This window comes from Alternaria arborescens, assembly GCF_004154835.1.
Source record: "Alternaria arborescens strain FERA 675 chromosome Unknown contig_66, whole genome shotgun sequence".
Lineage (NCBI taxonomy): Eukaryota > Fungi > Ascomycota > Dothideomycetes > Pleosporales > Pleosporaceae > Alternaria > Alternaria arborescens.
The window spans coordinates 46,030-66,763 of NW_021167921.1; the positions used below are offsets into that span (position 1 = coordinate 46,030).

At 51.6% G+C, this 20,734-nt stretch overlaps 10 protein-coding genes across 10 annotated transcripts; 7 read left to right on the forward strand and 3 right to left on the reverse strand.

Moving 5' to 3' along the window:
- Nucleotides 1-173: 173 nt before the first annotated feature.
- Nucleotides 174-1,073, forward strand: AA0111_g12095 (hypothetical protein; the record flags this gene model as incomplete). Its single annotated transcript, XM_028646035.1, has 1 exon — nucleotides 174-1,073. The coding sequence occupies one exon, from the start codon at nucleotides 174-176 to the stop codon at nucleotides 1,071-1,073; it is 900 nt and encodes a 299-aa protein (XP_028500299.1).
- A 108-nt stretch (nucleotides 1,074-1,181) lies between these two features.
- AA0111_g12096 (hypothetical protein) lies at nucleotides 1,182-2,725 on the reverse strand (the record flags this gene model as incomplete). The annotated part of the gene is made up of 3 exons (XM_028646036.1): nucleotides 1,182-1,996; nucleotides 2,056-2,338; nucleotides 2,435-2,725. 3 exons carry the CDS (start codon nucleotides 2,723-2,725, stop codon nucleotides 1,182-1,184), a joined length of 1,389 nt encoding a protein of 462 aa, XP_028500298.1.
- An 880-nt stretch (nucleotides 2,726-3,605) lies between these two features.
- On the forward strand, nucleotides 3,606-4,646 carry AA0111_g12097 (hypothetical protein; the record flags this gene model as incomplete). The annotated part of the gene is made up of 1 exon (XM_028646037.1): nucleotides 3,606-4,646. One exon carries the CDS (start codon nucleotides 3,606-3,608, stop codon nucleotides 4,644-4,646), a length of 1,041 nt encoding a protein of 346 aa, XP_028500297.1.
- A 202-nt stretch (nucleotides 4,647-4,848) lies between these two features.
- On the reverse strand, nucleotides 4,849-7,764 carry AA0111_g12098 (hypothetical protein; the record flags this gene model as incomplete). The annotated part of the gene is made up of 3 exons (XM_028646038.1): nucleotides 4,849-4,972; nucleotides 5,030-7,403; nucleotides 7,494-7,764. The coding sequence occupies 3 exons, from the start codon at nucleotides 7,762-7,764 to the stop codon at nucleotides 4,849-4,851; spliced, it is 2,769 nt and encodes a 922-aa protein (XP_028500302.1).
- A 689-nt stretch (nucleotides 7,765-8,453) lies between these two features.
- On the forward strand, nucleotides 8,454-10,109 carry AA0111_g12099 (hypothetical protein; the record flags this gene model as incomplete). The annotated part of the gene is made up of 3 exons (XM_028646039.1): nucleotides 8,454-9,056; nucleotides 9,107-9,989; nucleotides 10,039-10,109. 3 exons carry the CDS (start codon nucleotides 8,454-8,456, stop codon nucleotides 10,107-10,109), a joined length of 1,557 nt encoding a protein of 518 aa, XP_028500301.1.
- A 721-nt stretch (nucleotides 10,110-10,830) lies between these two features.
- On the forward strand, nucleotides 10,831-11,859 carry AA0111_g12100 (hypothetical protein; the record flags this gene model as incomplete). The annotated part of the gene is made up of 2 exons (XM_028646042.1): nucleotides 10,831-11,121; nucleotides 11,173-11,859. 2 exons carry the CDS (start codon nucleotides 10,831-10,833, stop codon nucleotides 11,857-11,859), a joined length of 978 nt encoding a protein of 325 aa, XP_028500312.1.
- A 727-nt stretch (nucleotides 11,860-12,586) lies between these two features.
- Nucleotides 12,587-14,056, forward strand: AA0111_g12101 (hypothetical protein; the record flags this gene model as incomplete). The annotated part of the gene is made up of 1 exon (XM_028646043.1): nucleotides 12,587-14,056. One exon carries the CDS (start codon nucleotides 12,587-12,589, stop codon nucleotides 14,054-14,056), a length of 1,470 nt encoding a protein of 489 aa, XP_028500311.1.
- A 718-nt stretch (nucleotides 14,057-14,774) lies between these two features.
- AA0111_g12102 (hypothetical protein) lies at nucleotides 14,775-15,249 on the forward strand (the record flags this gene model as incomplete). Its single annotated transcript, XM_028646044.1, has 2 exons — nucleotides 14,775-14,961; nucleotides 15,041-15,249. 2 exons carry the CDS (start codon nucleotides 14,775-14,777, stop codon nucleotides 15,247-15,249), a joined length of 396 nt encoding a protein of 131 aa, XP_028500307.1.
- Nucleotides 15,250-18,184: 2,935 nt separating this feature from the next.
- On the forward strand, nucleotides 18,185-18,622 carry AA0111_g12103 (hypothetical protein; the record flags this gene model as incomplete). The annotated part of the gene is made up of 3 exons (XM_028646045.1): nucleotides 18,185-18,278; nucleotides 18,340-18,503; nucleotides 18,566-18,622. 3 exons carry the CDS (start codon nucleotides 18,185-18,187, stop codon nucleotides 18,620-18,622), a joined length of 315 nt encoding a protein of 104 aa, XP_028500313.1.
- A 248-nt stretch (nucleotides 18,623-18,870) lies between these two features.
- AA0111_g12104 (hypothetical protein) lies at nucleotides 18,871-20,449 on the reverse strand (the record flags this gene model as incomplete). Its single annotated transcript, XM_028646046.1, has 2 exons — nucleotides 18,871-20,235; nucleotides 20,342-20,449. The coding sequence occupies 2 exons, from the start codon at nucleotides 20,447-20,449 to the stop codon at nucleotides 18,871-18,873; spliced, it is 1,473 nt and encodes a 490-aa protein (XP_028500306.1).
- Between the last annotated feature and the right edge of the window lie 285 nt (nucleotides 20,450-20,734).

A 20,734-nucleotide genomic window follows, 5' to 3' on the forward strand; every position in this document is an offset into this window, starting at 1 on the left:
TGCTTGAGTGTATGATCCGCCAACGACAAGAACGGAGTTGTAATGGGCTGTGGGTGCGATGGCGGGGTCACAGGACAGCCCAAGCCACCGCTGACCGGTCAAGCAAAACCAGCTCAGCCTGCTGCAAGCTCCGGTATAACTACATACTTCCATCAAGCACCGCCTACACAGATATGCCAGCTGGTGATGGTGATGCTGAATCACGGATTTATCGTCTCTCCGGGTTCCCATCTCTTGCACACTTTATCGCAAGTGATCGCGATCGAACGACCTTCATATTCAAGCGATACGACGAGCTTGCAGCTAGAAACCTGCTGTACCTACAAAGTGAACTCGCGGAACTTCAGGCTAAGCAACGCGCTTTCGACCAAGAGGATCTTGCAGCAGATCTAAGCACAAAACAATGCGCACGTAACTACTCAAACTTTCAGACGGCGGTAGTCGCAGATGAGACAAAACAAAAAGAACGATGGAAGTTGATGAAAGATATCCGAGAGACATTGAAGGAATACCGAGAAGCATTACTATTCGAGAGCACATTAGCAACACTTCCAAGACCATCTAAAGGCGTTCTACGCGCCTTCCAAACCGAGTTCTATAACCAGACTGGAGGCAAGGGCGAGCCTTTTCCTACCCTCGGTGGGCATAGCGCTGGAATATATGACGATATCGACGATCTAGTCGCTTTACGAGTCCAGGAGGACCAGGATAGATTGACGACGTTCGCGCAAGAGCATTTAGCCTTCCTATTTCCAGATCGGAAGCGTTCCCGCCATGGGATAGCTTACGCTTCGGACCGAGCCATTAGCTCTTTCGTAGCATGGTTCAGCACTTTCTTAGCAGCAGTACTACTCATAGGCGCCATCGTCGTGCTCTACAAAGTGACGTCGTCGGATTGGAGGTTAGGATTAATTGCGGCATTCACCACCTTGTTCGCTGGCAGCGTGGGTCTCTTGACGAATGCACGAAGAGCAGAATTGTTCGCGGCAACAGCAGCATACGCAGCCGTCCTCGTAGTCTTCGTAAGCGGAGATCTAGGAAACAGTCAATCAAACACAGCGCCACCAGGCTAGAATGATCAATATGTTGAATTGACGATATTACAATAAATCTGCTTACGTCTATATGCTTGCTATGGTACCTCCGCTTTCAATTAAAAAAAAGTTCAAGGTTTCAAAGTTTCAAGAACTAGAAGCCGGCCTAGCGGAACCAACAACACTCTCCCTCCTCCCCCAGTTCCTCGGTTGCCGCTTCAAAAACGCACCAACAGCACCCAGGTAACCCTCGTGCCTCAGGAAATAAGCCTGTCGGGTGTCCTTTGACCAGAAGCGAATAGCGTAGGACAGAGTATTCATCGTCTGTGAGTGACCACCAATGAAGGAGCCTCCAAAGTATATTCTCGGCAGTCCATGTTTCTCAGCGTGCAGATGCGCCAGCTGACCAATGTTGTTCGAGACAGCGTAAAGGAGCGAACGCGCCATATCTTCTGGGCGGAAGGAACCAGGATCATGCGATAGTTCTGAAGAGCCCTCGACATGCTCTGCTTCTTCTCTGCGCTTGAGATCGCCGTTACATCCGTCCTCTGCTTCCCGTTCCGCTGCACGCTTCATTTTGTAGACCTTGCCAAACGAAGATGCAATGTGTGTGCTCTTCAGCCCGATCTTGTTGTACGCTTGTCCATAAATGTCGCCGACGAGCAGATCGACATTTCCGTTGTCGCCATTCTCTGCTAGCCGTAACATGTCGTCGAAGCTTCGGGCGCCGGTAAGTAGCGACAACAGACCCCAGAGTGTTCCTCCTCCTAGTGATGTACCGCCTATACGCTCGTATTGCCGGGGTCCTGAGACCTTGATCATGGAGACACCAGAGCCGATGTTGACGAGGAGGTAAGGGTAGATATTCGGCGGATCGGGAGGATGTGGCATGAAGGTCATGGGGCTGTCTTCGCTGTAGGTGAAGACCTCGTTTGGGATTTCGTTGATGAAGAAGTCGAGACCTTTACATGTCGGTGTTAGCATGCCAATCCCTCGACTACAGACAGCACCAAGGTCTTACCTATGATCAAGCACTCCATCTCGTCTTCCCTTATGACTTCTACATCCAACGCTTGCTTTATCTTGTCGTGGTACTTGAACGCACCACCACCAGTCGCCATGATGCACAAGTCTGGCGATTTCGATCCATTGTCTTGCTTCTGGTCGGCCTGCAGCTTGCGCATAAACTCTATACACGCATCTATCCGGTCAGTCTCAAACTTGAAGAAGTTTAGACGTCCGCCAGTCGAGTCGTCACCGAGTTCGCGCGAGAAGTATACAAGTTTGGCTAAGGAGCCTCCAATCTACAAGGGCGCGCAGCGCGTTAGCATGCTGTGACTCCGTAAGGGGTTTGGTCGCGTGCTACAACCAGTCGCACGCGACCACGCATATATACTCACATCGACGGCTACATGGCTAACTACCGAAGTGTGGTTCGGCAGTCTGATGTCGTGCGGATCGTGTTCGTAGTCTTCGCTCTGCGGCGTCCCTGGCTGCTCTTCATCTACGATGAAAGCCCCCTGAACGTTGATGCGCACATTGCCCGGATGTTGTATGGTATCCTGAATATCGCTTTGCGCAGTAGTCCGTCTCGGGCGACCCAGCTCCGGGGTCGACGATGTCTCTATAGGATGCGCACGCGATCCTTTGGTGCCGGTTTCACCCGTCGCGGGGTCCAATGCAGGCGACATGGATTCTGATGTTCTGGGTCTTGGCTGCAGCTTCGCCCTCTTACAGCGATGGCGCACAGTCAAAGGACGACGGTGTTTAGCGAGGAAGTTGAAGTGCTGGTGTGACTGTGCGAAGGGTGAATGGGGCACTGGAGTCGCTGCTGATAGCGATGGACGTTCCATTTGTCCGCTTTGTAACGGACCTTATGCCCTGGGGAAGACGTGACCTGAAGTTCTGCGCAGAATAGAGCCCAAGGTTAAGCAAATCTCCGGGTCCCCTATCTAAACGGCAAAGCGTGGAGCGCCGAAGAAGAACATATATCTGAGCCATGCTTTTCGGCGGAATGGAGACTGTTTATCTTGCGATGCGCGTCGGTTACCGAGATGGTGTGCAGTGTTAAGCTCGGCAACCGACATGAGGCATGATGGGGTACATCCGAGGACCGACTGGGGAAGTTTGTGGAGATGGCCTATGACTGCTGACAAAACGTCGATGCATATTAGTGAACTAGACGACTCGGTAGTTTCAGTTGTGAGAATTGAAGATGGGTACGATAGGTACGTCTAAAGGGACCATCACTAGTCGTCTAGTTGGGAATCCACGTGCTCCATGCACCATAATGGAAACTTCAAATACGTCATCAAAGACTCCAAACCTTAGCAGAAAAATGGACATGATACAAGCTTCACCTCATTCGCGCCATCGTGAGCCACAGTTCGTACCTGCACGCACCCGTGTACCAGGAGAGGGCTGATGACGTCGTGCGCTCGTACCTTCAAATATCCCAACTTCACAAACACCACCGTCTACCTAATACACACCCAAGCTCAAAGTCGGATTCTAATCTCGAGCAAACCATACCAATCATCACTACAACAACCCGCCAAATATTTCAGCAAGATGTCATGGATGGACTCCTGGTCCCGGCCTTCTAAGCACGCCGTAACCCCACCACCCCTCTACCTAACCGTTGGCGACACAGTGCCCTACTGCCATAGCTGCGGCCGCGTCATTAGCGAGCGCCGCAAGACGCAAAACGCAACAGAAGTCAAGTACTGCTCTACACGATGCCGCAATAACAAACCGGGCCCTATCGACCGGAAGATCGAAGCTACCTTTGCTGCGCTACTTGACGGCGCGAGTCCAGAAAGTTTGAGAGAGAACGCAGGGGCAGATCCTATCAAGAAGACTGCAGAGACGGGCAATGCGCATGAGGAGGAAGAGAAAGGTGGCAAAGGTGGAAAGGGGAAGAATGGACATAAGAAGAAGTTTTCCAAGAATAGCATCAAAGGAGATCATAGGATCATCGTCGAATGTAGCACGGTAGAGGAGATAGTCTTCCAACGCGAAAAAGATCCCGAGAAAGTATATGGACGACGCAAGAATCGCAAAGCGAGGTTCGTAGTTGAGAAACCTGAGGATTGGAAGAGCGTAGATATGGTCGATCAACCTGCTTCCGCCACAGCAACCGCGTCTGCTGCTGCTGCTGCTGCTGCAGCGACAAAGCCGCCATCACAAGATTACACTAGCGATGAGGAGGACACGGTGTCAGATTCAGACAACGAAGCCGAAGGCGGCGTTGTTCTCGAGCCAACAAAGTCAGCAGACCCTGTTCCGGACGTTGTAGAGTACGGTTACGGCAGTGGAAAAGTGCGGCCACCACAAGACCAAAACGACGTCAATGGCAGCGTCGGCGGAGAGAAAGGCTGGGCCGAACGGATCCACGAGACGGACGAGATGAAACTCAAACGACGAGAAGGGCAGAGGAAGGCTGACGAGAGGGAAAAGGTACGGCAAGCTGCGAGACGGGGGTGTGCGTTTGGTTTCACCGTACCTGACGAGGCGGAGAAGAGAAAGTGCGAGGCTGTTATGAAAGGTGTTGTTGTGGAGAGTAGTTTTGCAAAAGGGGAATGGGGAGTTAGATGGAGGGAACGTGTGTGATTTTCCCACAAAGCTTTCTTCCTTAACTGCACCTTTTCTTTTTTTGCTAGCTAGAGGAGAAACTGTAACTGTACGATTGAACTGGATAAAAAGCGCTGATACAGCGGACGCACCATGGGGTATCAAGAATAATCAACAAATAAACGCCGTCCTTATGTCCTTTCCTTCACATCAAAACACATCCCAAGGAACTACTCCGGTTCTATTGGACTTTCTCCCACGACCCATCATTGTGCATTACCCATCCAGCAGCCATGAGAGCTCTACCTTGTTTTTCGCCGGGGTGTATGATGTTTTCAAATCCTGATCTAAGACCAGCTCCTGATCTGTTATCCATTAGCAAACCATTTCATCCCCAACGGAGGAGTGAGTATATAACGTACCGTATCATATTAATCGCCAGATTCCGTGCCTTATCTTTTAGATTGACCTGATTCCTGTTTCGCAACACGCCACCCCCTTCTTGCTCATCATACTGCAGTATCCTTGAATATTTGCTAGGATATTTGCGCATGTATTCAATCAAAGCTTCTTCCTCTTCGTTCGACCATGCTTCGCGGGATTTGCGCTCATTGCGGCTGTTGCGAGACTGCGTGGATTCGAGAGCGCGATTTTCTTGCGCGAGCTTGCGTTGGTCGCGCCATGTGGAGGAAGGTGGAAGCTCGGGCTCTTCGGTCATGGAGGGAGAGGAGGCCTCAGACACGGATTCTTCTTGTTCAGACAAGGGACGGGTATGTGGCTGTGTAGAACGGGGAGGGGGTTGGTGGCTCGGTGGTGCACCGGAGGATGTAGGTGCTGGTGGTCCTTCGGTGCGCTGTCTTTTTGCCCAAGGCATCGCGCGACGACGCACTGGGACATGGTCGCCACGGTCTTTGGTTTCGAAAGCGTCGGAGTCCGAATCGTCCGAATCTTCACGGCGACGTTTGTGTGGGGAAGGTTCCGCAGTTTGTTTTCCTTTGGCTGTATTTGACGGGCCGGCTGTTCGCTGTGTGTCCTCGAAACCGTCACCGAATTCGATGCGCTGTGCTGTCGTTTGACGATCGAAGATTGATATTGGGCGGTTCTCTTTCTGCGGCTTCTGTAAAGCCTTGAGAGCCCTGAGTAAAGATGCAGGACTCTGGGGCGGAGCAGACGGTTGAGGTTTTTCAAAGTCTTCTATCTGGTGTTCCTCTTCGTCTTCCACCGCTGGTTGGTGGTCGTTCTGCTTCTCTTCCAAGCGCTTTTCAGAGTCCTCACCCTCGGGTTGCTGGTCTTCGCTTCCAATCAATGTTTGCCATTCTGAATCGTCTTCTTGGTCGTTTCTCTCAGGCTGTTCATGCTGCACTCCTTCGATCGCTTCAGAGCTCTCTTCAACATCCAGTTGAGAATCAGTATCGGGTTCAGTCGTGCTTCCTTGTCCATCTTGCTGTTGATCTTCCAATTCCGGCTGCTCGATTTGCACTTGCACTCCTCTAATCGGCTGCTGGGGCGGAATTTTCTCCCGATTTTGCCGGGAAGCTGTAGGCTCTAAATATACACCCGAATCACCTTCTCTTGATTTCAGTTTGCTGAGAGCATGCAGATCGACACTAGCGTTTGGATCGAATTTGCGGCTGCTACGTCTTCGGTCGCGACCTATCGAAGTTCGCTTTTTGCGCAGTGACTCTCGTTGATCTTTTTCGACAACAGGCTGAGGATCCTCCACAGCTTGTTTAACGTTCCGCGTAATCTCCACTGATCCACCAAGAGAGTCGATAACAGCTTTGAGCTCCCTCCGTCGAAGACGCACCCAGTCTAAAAGGCGAAGAATAGTTGGCTCCCAAGGAAAGGCTGATTTTAAGTCGTCCAGTTCAGCAATAGACGATCCCTCGCGAAGAAATTCTTGGATTTCCTGCACTCGGTTCTTAACCAAACGTTCAAAATCTTGGGATAAAAATGAATCATCATCTCCCAAGACTGGCATGTTCCACCCACGGATCGCCCATGCACCATCAGACGACTTAGGATGGAGGAAAATCTCATCCAGCGTTTCTTCGACATTAAATTCGGGGCTTTCGGCGGACCTTTGAAGCACAAGTATTGCCAACTGGGTCCGTAATTCTACTGCAAGATCGAGCGTTTCTTGGTATAGCCCACTCTGGCCTGTTTCTGTCGGCTGGAAACCATAGTCGAGGTCCTGCATGAACTGGGCTGGAAAAGTGTTATCCAGTTGTCGCAGCACATCCCAGATGTTCTTATCATCCCGGTTCGAATGGATCATCTGCTTCGCCAACACCAATAGATTGGCAAGGTACAGAATCAGATTCAGCCCGCTCTGTGATGCCGCGACATCGTCACTCGTCTTGAAAAGAGCGCGGTGAAGCGCTCTGATATGTATGTAGCTGTGTTCTTCGCTCTTGAAGTGCTTCAAATGCACATTCAACTCGTCGTTGAGATCCAGATAATCTTCCGTATAAGTCGAGCCGGGCTTCTGCATCTCTCGTATGTTCTGCAAGTCATCTGCCATCGTTCCCCGATCAGGCGCAATGTGTTCCAAAAACTCCTCAGCAGAATCACACAACTTGCCCAAATGCTTCAGGATAAACCTAGGCTCCAGGAACTCGGCTTCAACCATACTGAAAGAGGAGATCGCCGTGGTCCCAGACATTTGGGATGCAGCGCCGGGTGATTGAAAGGACGCATGTTCGGGCTCGGTATCGGTGCGCGTAGGTGTACCTGGGGCTTCTTTGTCTTGCTCGAGGTCAATTTGGGTATCCATTTCCTCAACGACTGTGAGGTCTGGCGCATGTACATGAATTAGCCTGGGGATCTGCCTAGCCAGGAACGGTTCTGGCGCAAGTGGTCAAGTGAGAGCAAGTGACTACTAACCTCCCAGCAGCTCTTTTGCGGAGTTGCGCTTTGTCTTGCGCGCCTTTTGTGGCTCGTATACGCTCTCATCATTTGTAGTCACGCTTGCTTGTCGCGCGCTTCGGCGGGCGGGTTTCTGAATTTCGATAAAGCCTTCGACTTCGCGACTTGCACTGCGCAAACTTCTCGCTCGCGATGCGCGTCCCAATTGTTGGTCGGTTGCCTTGGAAGGTGGTTGGGGAGTGGGTGATTTGCGCCGGCTTGCAGAGCGCACGCTCCTGCGGTCGTCCATTGTAGTATTCTAGGACGCGTGATATCGACTGGTATTACATGCGACGTGGTCTGCGGATGGTATGTTGCTGGTCGTGTTGATGCGGTTTGTAGACTCAGCTTAGTCTTGACCGTCGGGCGGAACTACTGGTGTGCATACGCGAGTCCCGCCGTTGTTTACGCCAATGCTCCGCGATAGTGGCTGACTAAGGATGCCTACTCGACGGGCATTCACGTGACTAGCCCGGGATCGCCTTAGCCGTTCGCGGGCTCAGGTGGGCCTCAGCATTCAGCACGGAGAAGGGGCCAGAGTGCACAAAAGAGGTGAATACGAAGTGTTTGAGTTGGAGACGGAACTACGGCACTTGCAGCATGTTTCCGCGCTTCTCCACAGGCTGAGTGAACGAGAGACCCCTTAACTAGCACTCCTTGAGTTTGCGCAGCCCTGGACATATTACGTGGGCTGTCTGCACGCACCCCTTGCGCGCATCTCGGTCGTCTTCAACTTGCTTTTACGCTCAAACATTGGTGTGAACCCTACACCGTTCTGTTCAATAGTTTGACAACACATATACGTTCCCTTCACAACAACCTCTTCCATTCTCGTCACTCCCTGCAGCCTTTTTGGTCTATTGCTGGGCGCTTCATTTTCGCCGCTGACGGTTCTCGACATCGCATTGCACCCCTGCTCACCTTTCAATCACATTCATCATGAGGTTACGACAGCCACGGCCGCACACTTTGCTCCTCCTCCTACCCGCATTACGAGTTCTTGCCACATCCATCGCAGTAGATACATCGGACGACAGGCTGCCCGCGCGGGCCGTCGTACCTGCCTACACCCAAGCTACCTATTCGCCTGATGCCTCACTTGCCCCGACAGCTCCTGCGAAAGGCACCAAAGATGCACCGTTCGACGGACTCGACGGCAAGCCGCATGCTGGTCCATACGTGGACGACGACCCGAAATACAAAGGGAAGAAAGCCCCCAATGTTGTAGAAGATCTTGGGTCGGCAAAGAAGCCTGGCGCTTCTTCAGAAACTGTTCTGGTAGACGACGTGAAAGATGGTGACAAGAGCGTCATGCAAGATCCCGCGCGCAAACCGGCCACGGGCACCACTGGCACCGAGGGCGGAGTGTCAGCAAAGGACAAGGAGCGATTGGCACACGAGGAGAAGACGGGCGAGAAGAAGGAAATGGTTCCCGCGTCACCAAAGGAGGCACATCCGCATCCTGCTGACCAGAAGCAATTGGGCGGAGAGGCAGTAGAGACTGCGAGCACCACTCGTGTGCTCGGTGCTGGTGGGCTTGAGGTTAGTTGCAACACTTTTATGCTGACGATTCAGCACTGATCAGGCTACAGAAACCCACCGATCTTCCCGACTCCATTCATGACAATCCGCTTCCTGTGCCAGGCTCCATTTCCACAAAGGATCCTCTAGACACCACCCCGCCCAAGACCCCCTCTTCCACACTTGACGATGTCGACGCCGGCGCCGTACAGCCTTTCCATTCCTTTATACTCGCTTTCACCATGATCATCTTCTCAGAGATCGGAGACAAGACATTCCTCGTTGCAGCCCTCATGGCTATGCGACACCCCCGCCTCCTCGTCTTCTCTGCTGCCTTCTCGGCTCTCGTCGTCATGACAGTCCTCTCTGCCGTGATGGGCCATGCCGTCCCCGCACTCCTCTCGGAACGTTTCACCCACTTCGCGGCCGCCGCTCTTTTCCTCGTATTCGGTGTCAAGCTTATAAGAGAGGGTCTTGCCATGAGCCCAGACGACGGTGTGGGCGAGGAGATGGCCGAGGTCGAGCAGGAACTCGAAGAGAAGGAACAGCTTGCCCGACACCAGAAGGGCCGGAAGTCCTCCATTTCTCCCTACGCCCTAGAGTCTGGTCTTGGTTCACGACGCTCACGATCCAACTCGCGACTTCCTGCCCCCGCACGTAGCCCTTCTACTTCGCCTGATCGATCGCCGTCACCGCGCGGAGGCTCTTTGGGCGGTACCCTGGGCGCTGTTAACAACCTCTTCTCTCTTCTTCTTAGCCCTGCTTGGGTACAGACGTTTGTGATGACATTCCTTGGAGAGTGGGGTGACCGCAGTCAGATTGCGACTGTTGCCATGGCTGCTGGTTCTGACTACTGGTGGGTCACTGCTGGCGCTGTAGTTGGCCATGGGCTGTGTACTGCAGGTGCGGTCATTGGTGGCCGTGCTATTGCCGGAAAGATCAGTATGCGCAATGGTAAGAACATCCGGTCCATACATCCCAGTGTAATGCTAACTTCTCATAGTCACGCTTGGTGGTGCTATTGCTTTCCTCATCTTCGGCATCATCTACACGTTCGAAGCGTTCTACTCCTAAGCAAGATGCACACTTCCAGCATTGCACGGCGCGTTTGGTGGGCGGAAGTACAGATCCTGGACGGTACTAAATCAACCATTTCTATTCTATGTGATTTCACTTTGTAATTTTAATTGTACCTCAAAACCTACATGGCACGACTGGTAACGGTCAACGGCGTTCTCTCAACTGCATAGAGCAGAGGACGAGGTACAATAGATCTCTCACACACTTGACATCTGAACGTAGTTTCACGTGAGCCCTGACAGTTCGAAACTATGTTTGATCGCCTCTTGAAACGTGCACAACTTGTTTCATGCCCAGACCATCTGACAAAGTACAAGCTTTTGGGAACGACGCGGGTTCTGGGTCTGCCGAAGGCGTGGCTGTCAGGCGCCGTGGTGTTGAAGATTGCCTTGGCACTGATCCCTGTATTCGCCGCGGAAGAGAGCCGTTGGCCCTTGCAGCTACCAAGCTCCAATGTCCGCGCTTTGAACAATCCCTCTGCTATCCTCGACTCCCACGGCGAACTCAACCACGCACGAAGCCTTGCGATCTCGACCACGTACACAGCTCACCAACAGGATTCTACGCGCTCGCACACATCAACTAGCATTTGTATCGCAACACAGCCGAATCGGGACATCTACTTTATCCGTGATCTGCGCTACCACTATCGCGCATCGGAACACAGCCTTCACTTTCAGAACCTCTGGTGATGGTATCGACCACAAGCAGCGCAATGCCGCCGCAGCGCGAGCCCCCGAGACCACCACCACCGGCCGTCATCGAGGCCGAGATGCAATGGATCTTCACAGAAGAAGAATTACTTTTGGCGCCATCCATAATCGATGGAATGCCTGCTGAAGAAGAGCGCACACTACGGCGGAAGGGCGTCGGCTTCATATTACAAGTGGGCATGATGCTCAAGTTACCGCAAACCACTCTCAGTACAGCGGCAGTCTTTTTCAATCGCTATCTCATGCGAATGAGCTTGAAGCCACGGCCCGGGTACAAGCCACTCCATCACTATGTGAGTCTTCTTTATAGATGGACGCGACTTGGACAGGTCTGATGTCAACAGCAAATCGCCGCAACGGCGCTATTCCTCGCAACGAAAGTCGAAGAAAACTGCCGCAAAATGAAAGAACTCGTCGTCTCATGCGTTCGAGTCGCGCTCAAAGACCCCAACAAGCTCGTCGACGAGCAGACAAAAGACTTCTGGAAATGGCGGGACACTATCCTGTACAGCGAAGACGTCTTACTCGAGGCTCTGTGTTTCGATCTTAACGTGGAATCACCATACAAGACCATGTACGACATGATGAAGTACTACGGCGTCGAGCACAACAAGAAACTGCGCAACTCGGCCTGGGCTTTCCTCTCCGACTCGACATCCACACAGATGTGTCTACTATTCACATCGCGGGCCATCGCCGCGGCATCTTTGTACGCTGGCGCGCGCATGGCCGAGGTGGAGCTAGGCGACGATGATGGCAAGCCTTGGTGGGAAATACAACATGTTCAACTGCGCGACATTAGAAGGGCATGTAACCTCATGGCAGATCTCTATGAGAAGTCGCCAGACAAAGATGGGGAGCCGTCCATGTACGCGGGGCTCAGGACGCCAGAGGACGGTATCGATTTTGGCGATACACCCGAGGGTATGGAAGGCGTACAATCGACAAGTCAAAGCCAGCCGCCTGCAAATGGTACCGGTGATGGTAATGTGACAGAAAGAGGCAGCGAAGAGGGTGAACTAGATGGTTAGAAGCCCCCCTTTGAGTGGTTGACACCTAGTCTACTGGCGATGGACGAGAACGGCAAGGAAGACCTGGGAAAGCTCAAATTGAGCCGTCTTGAATTCCGGGGAACCATGCGCTACCTCAGGATGATGCGACAGAGAGAAGCGCAGCTCCGCATTAGGCGGGCTTGCTGTATTGCCTTTCTAAATGATTGAGTAAATGGACCAGGCGTTTTGGAATGGAGGACTGATGGATGGATGGAAAGATACCACTAACCCGCATTACACCTCATTATTACTATGCGCGTAGTCACTTGAATACTATTGATGATTAATTAGCTGGGTCTCTGTTGCCTGCTTTCTAGGATATGCGGTGCTGTGTGCTACAATGTACAACCTGAAGAGCAAGCATAGAAGTTAGAGACGTTTTGAGTCACTTCCACCTACGGCTGCTGCTAAGGATCGACCCCCACGTGAGCGTATGGACCGTATATCTCGCATGATCTCGTGCATGACTCGTGGGGCTATGGGCCGAGGCATCATTAAGTGCCGCGTCGACAGCCTAGTCGTGCGACGTCAACACTCTGGTCGCCACTAGAGTGGCTTCTTTTTCTCCTTAATCTTGACTGTAGACTATAACATTTTCACAATAAACCAAGACATTAGCTTTCAATCGACACTATCTCAACTACACGATCATTCTCGTCATCATCGAACTCGACTCGTGCAACTTCCTCCGCGGAACATCTCAAACATGGACTCCTCGCCCTCAGCTCTGATCAAGTTTCTCCTTCCCAAAACACCGTTTTTATTAAAGACGGCACTATGGCACTCTATATCCATGTCCCCAACGTCTTCGAAATGGGACCTACGCACGGAAATGACGGTCAACATGCTTCGCGACATGCTGGGCCCTAATTCCACACCAACACCCATCTCAAAGCTACAGCGTCTAACATGCAAGGACCCAGGTGTCAAGGGAAAGGTCTGGGTCAGCAAGGTTCAACAGAGCGCACCAGAAGAAGACGATGTACGGCAGATGATGTTCAAAGCTATTGAAGATATGGGAACCGGGGAAGAGGCCTGGACGAAGCCTGAACAGCGGCCGTTGGAAGCAGAATGGAACGGGTACCGCGCAGATGCCAAGAACGATGAGCCAGAACCCTCATTCATGAGCGAGGCAGAAAAGTATGAAAATCTAGTAAAGGAAACCAACAGTAAAGTCACATTACTCTACTTCCACGGCGGCGCAATGTACCTCCTCGATCCAGCGACATCGCGTCCACTCACAGGCCGTCTCGCAAAAGAAACAGGGGGCCGCGTCTTCTCCGTTCGGTACCGCCTCTCGCCTCAAGGTCCTTTCCCCTCTGCGCTACTAGATTGTTTCACAGCATATCTCACACTTCTCTCACCACCACCCGGGTCCTTCCACGCGCCCATCCCCGCCAGCGAAATCGTATTCGGGGGCGACTCAGCAGGCGGAACATGCTGTACCGCTTTACTCCAACTGCTCCTTCAAATCCACCGTAGCACGCCCGCCGGCCAAACGCCCAGCGTCCGCTTCCACGGCAAAGACGTTGAGATTCCCTTACCAGCCGGTCTTGCCCTGTCGTCGCCTTGGATGGATATAACGCGCAGTCTGCCCTCCATCGAAGGAGGAGTAAAGTACGATTACCTCCCTACGCCCAGCCAAGTCGATTCCCGCGAGTTCCCCAAGGACGATGGCGTGTGGCCCTCCAACCCGCCGCGCGCAGACCTTTATTGCGAGGGTAGCGCATTGATGCATCCGCTTGTGAGCCCTCTCGCTGCCAAAGATTGGTCCAAAGCCCCACCGCTTTTCTTCTCCGTGGGCGAGGAAATGTTGAGAGATGAGGGAGCTGTCGTGGCTCAGCGATGTGTGAAGCAGGGTGTGACGGTTGTGTGGAGAGACTTTGAGGCTATGCCGCACTGCTTTGGGATGCTGATTGAGAGTAATCCTGCTAGTGCTGTTCACTTTGAAGAATACGGCGGGTTCTGCAGGGATATCGTTGAAGGCAAGAAGGTACAGAGCAATGGTGTGTTTATTAAGGCGAAGACTTGCGAGAGGAGTGACATGGATGTTAAGAGTGGGTTGACGACGATCACGGATGAGGAGGTGGTGGGGTACATGCAGAAAGGGAAGAACAGGATCGAAACAAAGTTCAACAAGGGACAGGATCCATCTAGTGAGAGGCCTATGCTCTGAGTTGAGGCTGTGCACTTTTGTCGGTTTGAGTAGTTTCGCGGGTTTCGAATGCCAGGGCGTTTCTTGCGCATAGATTTCTTTTATGGGGATAGATAGTACACCAATTTCGAATGTTCTCATGACTGCATTAGTCATACTTGTAGGAATTTCAGATGGTTATGGTTCAATATCCCCTTCGCTTGGTACCATCTCTATTCCCTGCCAATACCGTGGTTTCAAAGTATGATTCGATCCGCACAAATTTTTGAGGCAAAGCAGCGCTTCCAGCAAATGGGACCTCGTCAGCCATACAGAAACTCCCAGTGTCAGCATTCGAAATTTCTCACCCAGGGTTCTGGCCTGAATTATTCCACTGTTTCTTGCCCAACCAATGCCACTCTTTCCTGCCCAAGCAGCTCCACTGTTTCTTGCCTAACCGACTTTAAAGGTTCTTGCCCAAACGATTCCATGGTTTCTGTTAGCATGAAGTATAAGAAGCATACTTTCCTGCGAGGAATCATGAAACCTCCACATCATTCCTCCTAAAGAGCTCGTCCTGCTCCGTCAGGTTCTAACAACCAACAGGCCAGTCTTTAACCTCGCGCGGTTACCTCAAGACCCGCCTCTCGTGGCAATGGTACTACTACACCTTTCCGCAATCATCCATGGTCCTCTGGTCATCTACAAGTACCCCTTCTTTCCATAGCCGATCGTCACAAAACTCTCACAAAACATCACGATGAAGTTCCTTGCCACCATCATCCCCCTCACCTCCCTCGCAGCCACGGTCCTCGCAGGTGATTGCATGAAAGCACCTTTTCAATGCAAGGGTATGTCTCTCACCTGTACCATCGCCATTCTCGTCACCCTCTTCACCACTACAGCTTCGGCGACTGAGTGTACAGTACCTGTTCTCTGCACCCGTAGTATGCGTCATCTCCTCCATTCCCATATACATATCCCCTCCTTTGAAATCATGATAATGTCGCTAACACAACTCTCCAGGCGTCGGTAAATCACGGCTCATAGCAAACATACCCGGCTTTGAAGAATTCGGCGACTCTTACAGCAGCATCGAGTGTGCCCAGGTAGACTGTGGGCGTACCTGCCGACGGAGTCTAGAGTCTTGTCGTGTCCTCTGTGATGGGGATGAAGACGTAAGTATACCTCGATACCAGGAGGAGTTATATCCTTCGAAAGCGCAAGATAGCTGACGCCAAAACCAACATAGCTGCCCCGCTGCGCCATCGGTGTCTCACCCCTTCCCCGAGGTCGTCACGGTATTCTCCACACCATACCCACCAACTACACGACCACCCATCTCAGCAAAAACAACACGCACCCACCCATACGGGTCGTCTGAACTGCGCGCTTACCAAGCTCCAGCGATGGTTTCTTTCTCCGCCGTCCTCATCCTAAGCTATCCATTACACCCACCTCCTTCACGCTCGCCATCCTCCTCCACTCTGGCTCTCCTCTCCCCAGCACGACAGAGTTTAACAAGATTACCCGATTCTTTCGAACAAGGAAAAGAACTCGTTGGCTCTGTCAGTGTAGCGCCTGTGCGGCCCAGAACATCTAAGGGCATCACAGACCTGTTATTGCCTCAAACTTCCATCAACTTGAGTTGATAGTCTCTCTAAGAAGCCGGCGACCAACCAAAGTTAGCCTGGCTATTTAGCAGAGTAAGGTCTCGCTCGTTATCGCAATTAAGCAGACAAGTCACCCCACGAACTAAGAACGGCCATGCACCACCACCTGAAAAACTCCACTCTGGCTATCCTCCTCTTCTCGCCTCTCCTTGGCGAGGAAAGATCGACAAGCACCTCTACCACGAGCTCTACTACCTGTCTAAGGACATATACGTCCTATATACCTCGGTTGCCTGCCATCGACATCTCTCTGTAATGAGACCACCGATCCAGATCCGCTCTCCTGTCTACATCTCACACTACGCCTGCCTACATCTCAAGGTTTTAAAACACTCTTCTTCCAATTTCGACGAGAGTTTCCTCTGGCTTAACTCTATTCAAGCATAGTTCACGATCTTCAAGGTCCCAACAGCCATGCTCTTACTCAAATTCTTCCGAAGACATCAGGATCGGTCGATGATGCACCCTTGCGGGTTCCTACCTCCATTCACTTTCATTACGCGCTCGGGCTTGACACCTAGACACTCGCATAGCTGTTAGACTCCTTGGTCCGTGTTTCAAGACGGGCCGCTTACAGCCATCACGGCAGCATCTTAGCAGATGCCACACCATCCCTATTTCCAAGCTATACATCGTCAGTCTCCAGGAGGAGAAGCCGGACAACATCAGAAGCCGGAGAGCATCACACCAGAAGCCGGAGAGCATCACACCAGAAGCCGGAGAGCATCACACCAGAAGCCGGAGAGCATCACACCAGAAGCTAGAGAACATCATATCTTCAGCCGGCGCTTAAGACTGTCAACAGTATTTCCAAGCACACTAGCATAACTACCCTCGAGCCCGCGAAACCCAAGCAGCTTCTTACTAGAGAACGTCACATCTTTAGCCAGAGAATATCACACCAGGAACCCGATGATGAAGCACATCTATTACTCCATCCTTGTCCCCAAGCTACCCTGCGCCAGCGGTGTTGGCCACGTCGCGCCTTTCTCAGATTGATCGTCCTCGTGGCGGTAAGACCCAGCTCCGCTTCATCGAATAAATAAGAAAACAATAAGGGTAGTGGTGTTTCACTGGCGCTAAAGCTCCCACCTATCCTACACGCTCGCTATCACCATCCGCAACCCCTACAAGTTCAAGCACAACATCGAGACCTTCATCACCAACGAGGGCATGTACACCAGCCAGGTTAGTTGGCGCATTCTGGGCTGCTGGAAATGGGACAAGATCTAACATGGCACAGTTCATCTACGCCGGAAAGAACGCTGCGCTCACCATCGGCAACGTCCTTCACGCTCGCCATCCTCTTTCACTTGTCCCTCCTTTGCAAGGACAAAACGTCCCCTACACCTACGTCCTATCTAAGATGGCCCTAGAACTATCCTGTAAATAGCGGTGGACCGCGGAGTGCACTCTGTGCCAACAAGTCAGAGATGTCCCTGCACGAAGTAAATATGAGACATAGACTGACTTTGTATACCCACACTTTAGGTACAACTCTGACTCTGATACGTCTTTATGCCCCGCCAACACATCGACGATCCGCTCGGCTCCGCCAGCGCCCAACCTTCCGCTCCCACAGCTCGACCATACTTGCGCACTGGTTGGAGTTGGCTGCTCTACAGTGTACAGGTACAGTAAAGATATGTGGGATGATGAGAAATGCTTTTTTGATTGTAATGGGCAACTAATAGTATGAAGCCTTTCTCCTCCTTTCTAGCGTTGGGATGCGATTTGCTAATGTGTTAACTGTAGTTTCCTAGTTGCGAAGTAGAGGATACAATCCAAAGTACGTCTACTATCGACGGGTATACGATCTAAAGAAAGAGCTATCTTATATTGTTATTGGTACCCGTTATACTCACTAGTGTACTGCATATATAGCCAAATAATCCGTGAGATCAATGCATCACTTCTATACTCCAACACTATCCACAGGCCCGAACCAAGTACATAACAAGCGTGAAATAAGAATAGGCGAACAAACGGACTAGGTCCGAGGACATGCGTATCTATATGGAGCATTAGAAAGAGCTCAAATCTGAGCTGGAGATTTTGTCTTCACTTGGACTATTGTGTAGATGTTTGCAAATCAGGATGTTCTTTGTGCATACATTTACCTCAACGTTAGATCAACTTCAGGTGCCGTGAACATAGTTGCAGCAGCTTTCTAGATATCTCCCTGAACCACAAATGACGAATCTCCCTTACCTCTTCTAGAAAGTACTGTAATTTTTGTTTCTTGTCGCCGTAATCCTGAAGTGTTAAAAACTCCACAAAATCTCTCAGTTGAAAGCCAGGGTCTCTAGTACGTGTCATCTCGCAGTTATACACAAGCTATGGAATTTCATACATCATCATACAGATCCCTGGACTAAGTCTTCCTAAACGTATCCTAACAGAGGGATGTAAAGACTTCTTGACTTTGCACGTTTGTTTCCATCACTTAATCCCCAACCAACTCCCACAATCCACAGACACGACTTAAGAACCCGAAATGAAATCGCTATACACCAGCATCCTCCTTCTTCTCCTCGCCACAGCTACATCAGCTAAAGAAATTGTCTGTTATGCGTGGTGTAATCGCTTTCGTACGCACTCCCACCATCTTGTCCCCTCAAGAATTCTAACTGATCTAGTTCTTCTTCTTAGCTGACCGCAAGGACGCTTCCAACAGAGACTTGCCGTATCGCATCCCACGCCTCATTTCTGATACTGGAGTCTACCGCAAACTCGACTGTGCGGTAGTAGACTGCAGCCGTACCTGTAGACGAAGCCTAGAGGCTTGTAAGGTTGTCTGCGATGGGAATGAAGACGTTAGTATCCTTCCTGCCATGATGCATACAGTCCATTCTACTGACTACAAATTCTCACGTAGCTGCCGCTCTGCGCTATGCCTGAGACTGAATCAGAAGGCATGCCCGAAACCGATTAAAATAAATATACAACGAGCGAGTGATAGCAATAGATAGGGGAACCCTAGTATGGAGACCGTACAGATCAGGAAAACGGCATAGCTTTACCATCTACTCATTGATCGGATGGACATGCTTATACTAGAACATAGGCACGGCCACCCACCAATAGAACTTCCACAAGCATCATACTCCTTCCCACTCCTCTCACAACAAATCTCGCACATTTCCCCTCTTCTAACCTCCCTCCCCCTTTCCCTATAGACAATTAACTCCCACCATCACCCCCCTTATCCTTTACCTTCCCACCCCTCCGTCTCGCCAACCCCCTATCAATACTACTCTCAAGACTCGTTCCAATCCCCGAATCCGTAAAAACCCCCTCCCTCTCCACACCCCGAGGAATCGGCTCTTCAAGAATGAAATCGTCATCTTCTTCATCATCAGCCTCCATCATCTCCTCTCTTGTCGGTATATCTTCTAGCCTAGGAGATCCGCGTTCTTCTTCTTTGGGTGATTTAGGCGACAGCGGCGAGCTATACGAGAGAGGTTGTTGAGAAGGTAGTGTAGGGAATGTACGGGACGTGTCGCTGTAAGGTGTGTCTGGTTCGGAGTAGTCGCCTTGTTCGAGTTTGGGAAAAGGTTCGCCGCTTCCTTGTTCAGTTTTGATCTTCTTCTGTTGCTGGTTCCCTTGGGCCGGTGTCGAAGCACCACTGAACAGCAGCGTAAAAGCCCCCCAGGTAAACAGCAAAACGCCCATCTCCATGCCCCAAAAGGTAAGAATGCCAATGATCGCGCTGGTGACCCAGTACCGGTACATCAGCCAACGAAAGCCTTCCAGCTTCGCACTAATCCTGACCTGCGCCCTGTAAACCTCAATTGGAAGCTTACTTCGGACTTCCAGCCTCAAACTACTCGGCACATTCCGATATCCAGGTTCAAACATGACGCCTTCCATCATGCTAATCTCCACAAACTCAGATTCTGTATGCCACCCCACCAGATAGAGCGGCAGCCTCAACCCCCTATACACCATCTCTAGCACGCGACTCCGATACGTCAAAAGCACCGGTCTGCGACTTCTAGCAAGAACAGTAGGTGTCTCGCTCGTCGTCCCCTCCGTAACAATCTTCTCGGCCGTGGCACCCGGCACACCACCTTGACTATGATCTTCAACGCTCCACTCCTCGTCCCAGCCAAGGAGATGCTTCACACCCTGTCCTATCGTCGTGGGGCCCCGGAACTCGAGTCCCACCATCCAGTTGCCGGCTTGCAAGTTGGTCTTGCTCCTCGGGACGACCATTTCGACAACGACGTCGTACTTTTGGCGGTCTACCAGGCCGGGTATGTTGGCGAGGCCGTAGGGCCATTTTGCGGGCTTGCCGGTTGGGAGGCTGCTGCTGCCATCTGGGTAGGTGGTTGTGGGAGGCAGGATGGTGGGGCCGTGGTCGAATTGGAGGTATACGGGTACGGAGATGCCGCGCACGGGTATGTAGTTGTAGTAGAACGACGAGTATGCGACGACGGCGAAGGTGAAGAGGATGGTGGAGGTGATGAAGAGGAGGATGGTGCGGAGGTACGTTCGTAGCAGAGCTGGCGATGTCGCGATTCGGAGGGGAAGGAGGAGTGTGTCCTGGGTACTGTGAGTACGCGTTGTTTGGGGCGCTGGATTGGTGACGAGCGATCGAATGACATGGTGGTGTCGAGCGATGCACGCAACAGGGCGATCTTGTCCTTACCGTAACAATCTTCAGAATCGGCCTATCTTCGCGGAAATCATCCTTGAGTTCCTCCATGGCGGTAATGTGGGGGTAACTGCCGGCTACATGTTTCGGTGGTGTTGGCATGTTCTCGCGCGGGCGATCTTCACATGCAGGGAGCGAGCGAGCTTTGGGCTGAGCGTGTGACGTAGTGTGAGCACAGACGATATATACACACCACGCTAAGCATCCCAGTGCCAGCATCCTGACTCCCGCAGAACGGTAATTGCGCCATCATGCAGGAACAAAGGGATGAACTTGTGATGTAGTGGGATAACTATCAGACGTCTAGCGCCATATTGAAGATTTCCTTATGCCATGCATACACTGCAGGATCGAGTTGTTTAACACATTTCATTCTTCGCAAAAAAA